Raw genomic sequence first — 9698 nt, 5'->3', positions numbered from 1 at the left:
TTGCATGTCAGTATTAGGTAGGATATAATTTATTGGTTAATTCTAAAGTTGATATTACGCATGATGCTAATTAGTGGAGGGTGCTAAACATGTTTAACGCTAAACACTGGAGCGATGAAGATCGTTGGATATAGATGTGGTTGAATTGGTGAGATTTGTTACCCTGCAAAAAAGAAAGAATTGGTGAGATTTGTTGGATCTTCACAACTCGCCTTTTTTAAGAAAAATGATTACAATCAACCGGCAGATCAAGTGGAGAGTTCTGCAACTCGCGTAGCCGTTAGATACGAGTTTAATCGGAGATGCACAACCTTTAATCAGCTGGCTCCACCGTTGGACGTGTGCCTATGTCATCTTTGATGTTTTTTCTGCAACATTGTATGTGTTGCAAAAGTCCTTCCTGGACGTGTGCCTCTACCATCTTAGATATTTGTTCTACAACATCGTACGTGATAATTTTTCTACAACATTGTGCGTGATATTTTTTCTACAACATCATATGTGTTGCAGAAGTCCTTCCACAATAAAACCCACGTTTCAAAAAAGTTGAGACGTAAAATAATTTCTTTGCAACATTTTTGTTGCAGAAGTCCATCCGCAACTACACCATGTTACAAAAAAGTTGAGACGATTTTTTCTACAACATCCGTGCTGCAAAGGTCCTTCCGCAACAGACGCTCATGTTTCAAAAAAGTTAAGAAAAGTAAAATATTTTGCATCCAAACCACTATTGCAAATGTTTCTGCAACAAGAGGTGTGTTGCAAATGTTTGTACAACAATCACTTTGTTGCAATGGCGAGGAAGGAGCCAAGCCGTTGGATGACCCCGAATCAAACGGTTGTGCAGGCATCCACCGTCCGACACATAGTGTTGCCCATAAATTAAACATCCCAAAACTAATTAGACGCCATGAAATGCATCAATCACCAACCAGATTGATAACAATTAAACATCCCAGAACTAATTAGACGCCATGAAATGCATCAATCACCAACCAGATTGATAACACACAACACAATTTACAGCACTACCGGAATCAGCAGCTATGCCTACGGCCCAAGGCCGTCGGCATAGGCCACAATGCCGTCGGCATAGGCCTATGCCTACGGCTGCCGTCAGCATATCCCCGTCGGCATAGAATGCGTCAGCGTACTCTTGTCAGACCGTCGGCGTACTAAAGCCGTCGGCATAGGCAGCTATGCCGACGGCTTTCGTACAGCCGTCGGCATAGTTTCACCGTCGGCAAAAAAAGGACGAGACGGCAGCTGACGGCGCCATCACTAAGTCCAACCAACCTGGAGCTGCCACGTGCCGAAACTATGCCTACGGCTTTGCCGTCGGCATAGTCCTGCCACGTGGCAGCTCAAGGTTGCTCCTGGCTGAGTACTATGCCTACGGCTTTGCCGTAGGCATAGATGATCTATGCCGACAGCTTTGCCGTAGGCATAGTCCTCGGCTAGGAGCTACCACATGGCAGTTATGCCGATGGCTTTGCTGTAGGCATATATGCAAACCTATATTGATGAATAAATAATACAAGTTATATTGCAAAAAGTGAATAAAAGAAACTATATTCACAATATATGGAACACTACAATTATTTGGTCTGAATAATAAACAATAGACTTTATTAATATAAATGTCAATTACAAGCATTAAGGAATTACACTTAGAGGAAAAAGAAATAAAAGAAGAAAGAAAAAGTCCTACACTAAACCTATACTAAACTATCTAGTTCTTCATCTTCTGCTTCTTTCTTCCAGTTCATCAACCTGCAAAACAAGAAACAACAAACAGGAAAAACTTGATCAAGGTTTAAATGTAGCATTCCCCTTAGCAAAATGCCTTTGTTGTAGGAGCTAGCACTTAGGAGTTTGGAAACATTAGTCTAACCCCAATCAGATTAAGTTGGTCAAAGAAACAGTAGAAGAGAGCCAACACTGCATAAATGGAGCCAATAACCCAAGACAGAAGTAGAGCTAGCAAAGTATAGATCAAAGCCAAACCCAAAGATCAACTCAAACTAGCACTAACTCCATGATTAGGGGATCCCGCAATTAAGCTTGGGTTAGTTTTCAGATGAAATCCAACTAACCCACTACTAATCAACTAGCCCAGAGGTAGGGTTTGAAGTAGGGATTGTCCTCAGGCAGCCTAGTAGTGCTAGGACTATTGCATCATTGGATCAAGTAGTGCAGCATCTGTTGTTAAGTAACGATGAGAGCCTCAGGACACCATCATTGGCATGACAAGATTAAGGAGCACCTGTTCTTATCAGTGAGAGTAGGAGAGAAAGAAAGAAAGTGAAGAGACCAGTGTAGCATCTGTTCAAATCAGATTTAAGAGAGAGGGAATTAGCAAGGAAATATATAGTCCATAACCTGCAAGAAATAGGCCATTGATAGCACATTTACTAAACGTCTGCTGTAAGCAGAACACATACACCCACTTACACATGGGTACTATTCTGTATATAGGTACACAAGCACAACACATGCACCTGGTATAGATAGGAGTATAAGCATGCATCTAAATCATCTGAAACATATGAAATAGCTAATGCAAAGAAAGAATTATCACTACATGCAACCATCAGGACTATGTCCTGTACAATATACAACTAAACCACCAGTAGATGATGTACTAAACCATATAAGAAATACCAATACATGGTATTTAGATGAAGACTAGTATATATCAAACACAGTACCAGCTTGAAAGAGAAACTATTATTTTATACCACTACGGGAGCAAATCATGAACTACAGAGTAATTGCAGTAAAGAGATGAATCAGTATATGTTGATCAATAAGAGAGTTACAACTATATACAAATGAAGCACTATATCCTTTATAAGATAACAAAGAAACATTAGCACTTATACATATGAACAAATAGAACCAGCAGCCAACTAATAAAGAAAGTAGCATGTGATATATGACAGGAACAATAACATCTATAAGACCAAGATAATTGCAATGATAATAGTAGGGTCATGCCATCATTCGATCCAATCATTGGAGAACTAGTTGAGCGACAAATCAATAACAGTAGTTCCATTGGTTCAACCAACAAGTTAACAAAAGTTTACTTCCTACTAATTTTGCAACTCGTGATAATAAAGAAAGCAGAGCTCGACATCACAGCAACAAAAGTGGTAGACTGAGAGCCTGGAACCATGCATGTCAAATCGCAGAGCAGAAAAATAGCAGTACTACCTGGAGCAATAAGAAACTCAACGGACTGGGGCAACATTTGGAAGGAGACAAGCAAGTACTACAACAGCTAGCTAGGCTGAATTGAAGATTAAGAAAATCATATGTTGAGCATGATTATACATGTGAAGGGGAAGGGGTTCATGGCAGGGACCTTCAGGTGATGGCATGGCTTGCATCTCTCCTCCTCCTGTTCATTGGTTTGCATCCAATCCTTGCAATCCAATCCATGGACGTCCCTCCCTCCTGCGAATATGCTGCATAAGACATACATGGAGAAGCAAGCTGCTTGAAAACAGAGGAGATCCATGATGGTTGTTTTCATTCGCAACAGAAGAACTCAAAAAAATGCGCAAGTGTATGCTATCTATGGATATACCAACTCCACCAGTACCTAGCTCCCAAACTGAGAAAAAAAATCCATTCATATGCAGCAGCCCAAACTTGACTTTGAGAGAGCAGACTGATTAACATTTTTTTTGTTGCGTCGAAATTTTCACAAATAGAAGCACTCTAGCAACTATCAGAATAAATCATAGAGGCTGGCCGAACTAATTGGCGCACTCAAACGATACCTGAGAGCGGCCTGATGAACACATTGTTAGAGACGCACATCTAGCTAGTTTCCTGTATATCAATTAAGCTACTAGCTTGGTTGCTTCTTTTAGCTAGCATACACGTACGTGATTTGTCATAGCATACATAAACAAACACACGTTTCTTTTAGCTAGCTAGGCGGAAGTGAAGCATCATTATACAAGGAAAAGGGCGGAACAGAGGAGTGCAAAGGGGCTCACCATGGGGGTGCTTTACCCGATGCAGTGCACCGCCGTCACGCCATGGAGGGGGCCGCCGTCTTGCCGGAGTTTACCCGCCGCGTGCGTCCGCCCCGCAGCCACCGGGTGCAGGAGCACCGACCACGAGGCGGAGCCGCCCGTGCGACTTGCGGTGGGCGTCGGAGAGGGCGGAGCAGAGTCGCCAGCGACACGCCGGAGTTGGAGGGGACGCCACCCTCGAAACCCTAGCCATGGGGAGGGGTCGTGGGAGAGCTCTCGGGGCGGCGAGAGGCGGATCTGGCCGGAGGGAAGGGAAGAGCGGCGGCAGGGGAGCACGGATCTGTGCTGCGCGCCGGCGAGGGCCGCCGGAACACGCCGGAATCGAGCGGCGTAGGCAGCGGCGGCGAGGGTTTCGTGGGTGGGGGGAGGGAGCAGGTCCGGAGCAGGAAGAGACGAGCGAGAGAGGGAGAGGGAGAGGCGTGCGGTGGGTTTCTGTCTTGTTTTTCTTTTTCTTTTTTTCCTCCTTTTCTTTAGATGGATGGATGTGGCATGTGGTGTGGAGAGATGGATGGATAGATGTGAGCCATGTCATCAATCCATGCCACAATTGGTTCCACCAATGAGATTTAAGCTAGTGCAATTGTATTTTCTCCTCTTATTCCGAGTAAACACTTAAAAAATTTGGAGAAGGGAGTCGGTATAAACGGCTCGCTCCTTCCCATGCTTCCTGGCCGGGCCGAGCCCGCCACGGTAGGGTGTGGTAAAGTTTCAGCGCGTTTCGAAGAAGCCTGACCGGAGACCGCTGGTAAACTGCGAGCACCTGAAATGATGTCCAAGAGTGGTTTGTAAAACCATATATGATGTATTCACGGTACGTGTAGGCCTAGTGCAACCAAAGGACGGGCAGGACCCACCACCCGGGCGCGAATGTACCTTGGCGGCAAGCCGGATCTGGCCGTTAAAATCCACGGGAAATCATATGATGCCAGAAATCCTCGGGACCTGACACGATGTCATCATATGGCCCTTGTAGGGTGTGGTAAAAGTTTGAGCGCGTTTCGTAGAAGCCTGGCCGTAGGCCGCTTGTAAACTACAAGATCTCCGAGGTAGTATATGGCTATCGAGAGAGAACTTGTCCGATTTGTGAAGGAAGTGTGTTGCCCGTTTCTCCGTTGACTTCGAAAGTTCTCATGATCTCAAATGGGGCCATCACATGACACATGGCAGGACATGGCATTTTCCGGGGCCGCCTGCAATATTTGAGACATTTATTGCATCCGTAGGGTTTCAATGCATGAAGTTACAGATCTGCATGGCGACCACCTGAAATGATGTCCAAAAGTGGTTTGTCAAATCATATATGATGTCTTTGCGGTATGTGTAGGCCTAGTGCAACCAAAGGAGGGGCAGGCCCCACCACCGAAGGGTGAATGTGCCTCAGCGACATGCTGGATCTAGCTGTTAAAATCCACGGGAAATCATACGATGCCGGAAATTCTCGAGACCTAGCACGGTGGCGTCATGTGGCCCTTGTAGGTTGTGGTAAAAGTTTGAGCGCATTTCGCATAAGCCTAACCGAAGGCCTCTTGTAAACTGCACCATTTCCGAGGTAGTATCTAGCTATCGAGAGAGAGTGTGCCCAGTTTTGTGAAGGAAGTGCGCCGCCCGTTGCTCCATTGGCTATTTCAACCCTCCATCGCACTTGTATACATATATTAAGACACAATGCGAGTTTGGTACCATTGCTACCCCCAAGGCCCCCGACCGGCCTAATCCTAGCCCGATTGACCCGAAGATCTAGGCCTTTGACTTTTACCGGACGGCCTTTGACCAACGTACTTTTCCACCTGGTTGTGACAGGTTAGCCCATAGGAACATTTCAGAACAAGGTTTGGGCCCAACTGACTAGCGGACCCCCCTCATATCAACCCGATGCGGCCATTTCCCCCCTCCAAGTGCCGGCGGCAGCGCCTTCCGTGAAGGGGGGTCACACTCCGGGAGCCAAATGTCGTTTGTTTGCACCTGACAACACATTTCTAGACATGTAAGAGGACCTGGTGCAAGATTTGGTGGCATAGCTAGCACCCAAAGGCCCCCGACCACACTTGTAGACACGCGGAAACAATCAGTGGTGGGGGATTTTTTTTCACATACTCCTGCATCTTACAAAAATATAAGAAATTGCCATGCATATTATATCATATGTGTCTGCACTGTGTAAAAATCTCATGAATTGATTACGCTCCAAGTGTTCAGGAATATTCATGCAACGCCAAAACCGCAGAAGGATTACTTCGATTTCATCGTCGTTCATGAGGTCGAACCTCACACCGGAGCCACGTATTGCCTCTTTAGACATGGCACCACACCTTTCGACATGTATGAGGACTCGGCGCGATGCTCTGGTGGCATTGCTACCCCTCCCCCGAAGGCCCCCGGTCGGCCTAACCCTGGATAAGTTGACCCGGAAATCTATGCCTTTGACTTTCACCGGACGAGCTTTGACCAATGGACGTTTTCACCTGGTTGTGATAGGTCGGCCCATAGGAACACTTGAGTACAAGGTCTGGGCCAAACACACCATAAGATTCCTTTCGTGTCAACCCGACATGGCCGTTTCCTCATGAACGACAATCCTTGAAACAATCTGATGGATGTAGATATAAAATTTGTCACGTTTGGGCAAGAAATGACAAATATACAAAAAAGTCAAAACAAAAGGGTGTTTTCTATAAATCTGAAGCAAACATGATTTAAGTTTGTTCAAATTTGAAACATAGTATAGCACAGAATCCTTTCAAGATTCTGATAAAACCCATATAAAATTTGTCAAAATCGATCCAAGTATCAATTACTTATGATTTTAACAAAGCATAAGGACATATATGCAAAAGTACAGGAGGCCACATTTCTAACATACTCAAAAACAAAAACAAACTGGATATTCATAATCTATGGAAAATTCTACCCTAAATCGATGTATAATTTGTGTATGTTTAAGTTTAGATAAGTTAGATTTAAATTAAACAAATTTTAACTTAAAAATAAAAATAATTTAAAATAAAAACAAATAATATCCGTAGGCAGAGTTCTCGGCCAGGCGCCACGTGGCGGGGCTATGCCTATGGCAAGGCCTATGCCTACGGCCTTGCCGTCGGCACAGCTCTGCCACGTGGCAGCTCCTAATAAAAAAATACAGATAATATCTATGCCGACGGCCGCCGTCAGGGCCGTCGGCATAGATTTGACGGCGTCAGCCCGCCGTTGGTCCCTGAGCCACCCGGACCACATCTATGCCGACGGCCTAACTATGCCTACGACTACCGTAGGCATAGATCGATATATGCCGACGGCCTAACTATGCCTACGGCTGCCGTAGGCATAGATGGAGGTATGCCGACGGCTTCTCTATGCCGACGGCTTTTCCCAGGCTGTCGGCGTAGCTTGAGGTATGCCGACGGCCCCGACAAAAAGTTGTCGGCATAGATAAGGCCGTAGGCATATAGGGTTATTCCGGTAGTGCAGTTTGAACAACATCATATACATGTTCTCACGACAACAGAAACACAAAACAGACATAGCAGAATTCTCGGGGAAAAAAACTCAGCTAATAATAGGATTATATAGAGAAACGAGAATCCTTTTGGGAAGTTCTCGCCGACTTAACTTGACAGGACTAGTACCCAAAACTTAATCAGAACATGCTTACTGCGACACACCGAGCCACTTCGAGAAGACATCAAACTCAGTGTAGTCACTGTCGGATATCATGGTCTTGTACCATGCTTTGCCAGCAGCCTTGACCTTGGCAGCTTCCTCCTAAAAAGAGGACAGAGGTGGACTGTTAGCACAATATCAAAGATAGGCCTCATTACACTTAATGCAACTAGAAAAGAAATATTTCACAGAAATGCTGGGCAAGTTCCTTCTACAAAACTAACATTGTCATACATCATTACAATTATCCATAATTTACTGAAGTGCAAAAAGATGTAGTTAGCATACATTGCCAAGGTCATAAATAGAGCTACTAACAGACAACAGAAGTAAATGACATACAGAAAACATGAGCAGAGCCGACTTACTAATTAACAAGTTTCTCTAGTTTAGAATTGACATACAGAAAACACGGCTTTAGTTTGTAGGGCAAGCATACATGTTAAGCATGCAGATATCACAGGGAACAAATTAACAATCCAGTATGTATATGAAGCTATATTATGCTATGAACTTCTAAATCAACAGTTCATGAAAAATAGCTCACGGCAAATTTCTTTCATACAGAAAAAGACAATGATCGCAAGCAAGGAGTAAAGAGATATATACCGGGCTAAGCCTGGTCCTCTTGGAAGCAATCTTCTCCTTCCTTGCCTTCATGCGAGCAGCTTCCACGAGGGTAGCCATCCTGCGGGCAGTGCCAAAGTAGGGGTTCAGCTTGAGCACTGCAGCCACATTCTTGAGCGGGTTCCTCCTCTTCTTCCTGAGCTTTATCTCCTTGTTGGTTGGCTTAACGACAGACTGCACCTCATCAGAGTTGATGATCCTGCCAAGGTCAGCGTTGGTCATCTTGGGCCTTGGCAGAAAGAAGCCATTCCTCTGTGAAGGCGCATCAAAGGTGCCATACACCTCCTCCAACTTCTTGAATGCAGTCTCCGTCCAGATTACAAACCGCCCAAGGTGGCCACCAGGGGCAAGGTCGAGAAGGTTGAGGCGCTCAACGTTGGCGACATCCACACCAGGCAGGTTGCGGAAGGCCTTGACGATCTTCGATCCCTCAGTGCCGTAGACAACGAGAGGCCCCTTGCGGTTGATGTATCGGCGGTTGCGCATCTTACCCTTGCCAGTTCGGATGCCAACAGAGTCCTGGGCCTTCTCAGAATCAGCATAGGCACCGGTCTGCTTCAGGATCTTGATGGCCTGAGAAGTCTTCTCGATGGACTCCGCCGAGTCAGAAATGACAAGGGGCATCTCAGGGACGGTTTCGATGCGGTGACCGCGGGCGAGGACAAGGGCTGGGACGGCGGTGGCGGCGAGGGCGGAGGTGACGGCGACACGTCGCATGTGGACGTTGACGCGGCGGTGCCACTTGCGCCAGGTCTTGGTGGGTGCGAACATACGTCCCCCACAGCACATGTTGCCGAAGGCCCCCTGGCCAGCGCGGTGTGTTCCGCCTCCAGGGACACGAGGAATACGTGACACCGCACGCCCCGTGCCCCAAGACTCGGCCGAGGTCTGGTGTCCGGCGCGACGGGAGACGGCGTAGGGCTGGCGCTTGTTGCAGGAGAGCAACCTGTGGACTGAGCGGACAACGTCGGGGCGGATCGGCGAGCGGAAGACCTCGGCAAGGGCGAGGCCGGCGCAGTCGGTGGTCATGTCACCCTCCAGGGCCTTCACCGAGACGATGGGGCGGGTGTTGGTTGCCATGGCGGCTGCTGCTAGCAGGGGGCTGGGTGGCGCGGCGAGGGAATTGGGGCGGTCGCGCGATGGAGAGGGCTTATATATGTGGGATCGCTTAGGGTTTGGGTGTTGCCGTGTTCGTTGGGTTTAGCGAGGCAAGATCTAGGCCGTCGGTTCGGAGTGGGCCGGTCTTAGCGTTACTTTCATTTCATTTGACATGTTGATCATTTAACGTGCGCATGCTCAGATCATTCGCCCATTCTCATCTAAGAAAAAGATCATTCACTCATTTTGGTCAGACTAAATACT

General features: G+C 46.6%; 1 protein-coding gene and 1 long non-coding RNA gene across 3 annotated transcripts; both read right to left on the bottom strand.

Moving 5' to 3' along the window:
- Nucleotides 1–1608: 1608 nt before the first annotated feature.
- On the bottom strand, nt 1609–4485 carry LOC125537415. Of its 2 annotated transcripts, none has more exons than XR_007295865.1 (2): nt 4014–4485; nt 1609–3473 (listed from the first exon to the last, which is right to left on the bottom strand). It is a non-coding gene; the product is annotated as an uncharacterized LOC125537415 (long non-coding RNA). The 2 variants fall into 2 exon arrangements; XR_007295866.1 differs by having other exon boundaries at nt 1609–3462.
- A 3028-nt stretch (nt 4486–7513) lies between these two features.
- On the bottom strand, nt 7514–9474 carry LOC125541569 (60S ribosomal protein L4-1-like). The gene is made up of 2 exons (XM_048704941.1): nt 8319–9474; nt 7514–7811 (listed from the first exon to the last, which is right to left on the bottom strand). Exons 1-2 carry the CDS (start codon nt 9414–9416, stop codon nt 7698–7700), a joined length of 1212 nt encoding a protein of 403 aa, XP_048560898.1. The 5' UTR covers nt 9417–9474; the 3' UTR covers nt 7514–7697.
- Between the last annotated feature and the right edge of the window lie 224 nt (nt 9475–9698).

Source organism: Triticum urartu, chromosome 2 (assembly GCF_003073215.2).
Source record: "Triticum urartu cultivar G1812 chromosome 2, Tu2.1, whole genome shotgun sequence".
Classification (NCBI taxonomy): Eukaryota; Viridiplantae; Streptophyta; class Magnoliopsida; order Poales; family Poaceae; genus Triticum; species Triticum urartu.
The sequence above is the reverse complement of the archived record's forward strand: the minus strand, read 5'-3'. Positions and strand labels throughout refer to the sequence as shown.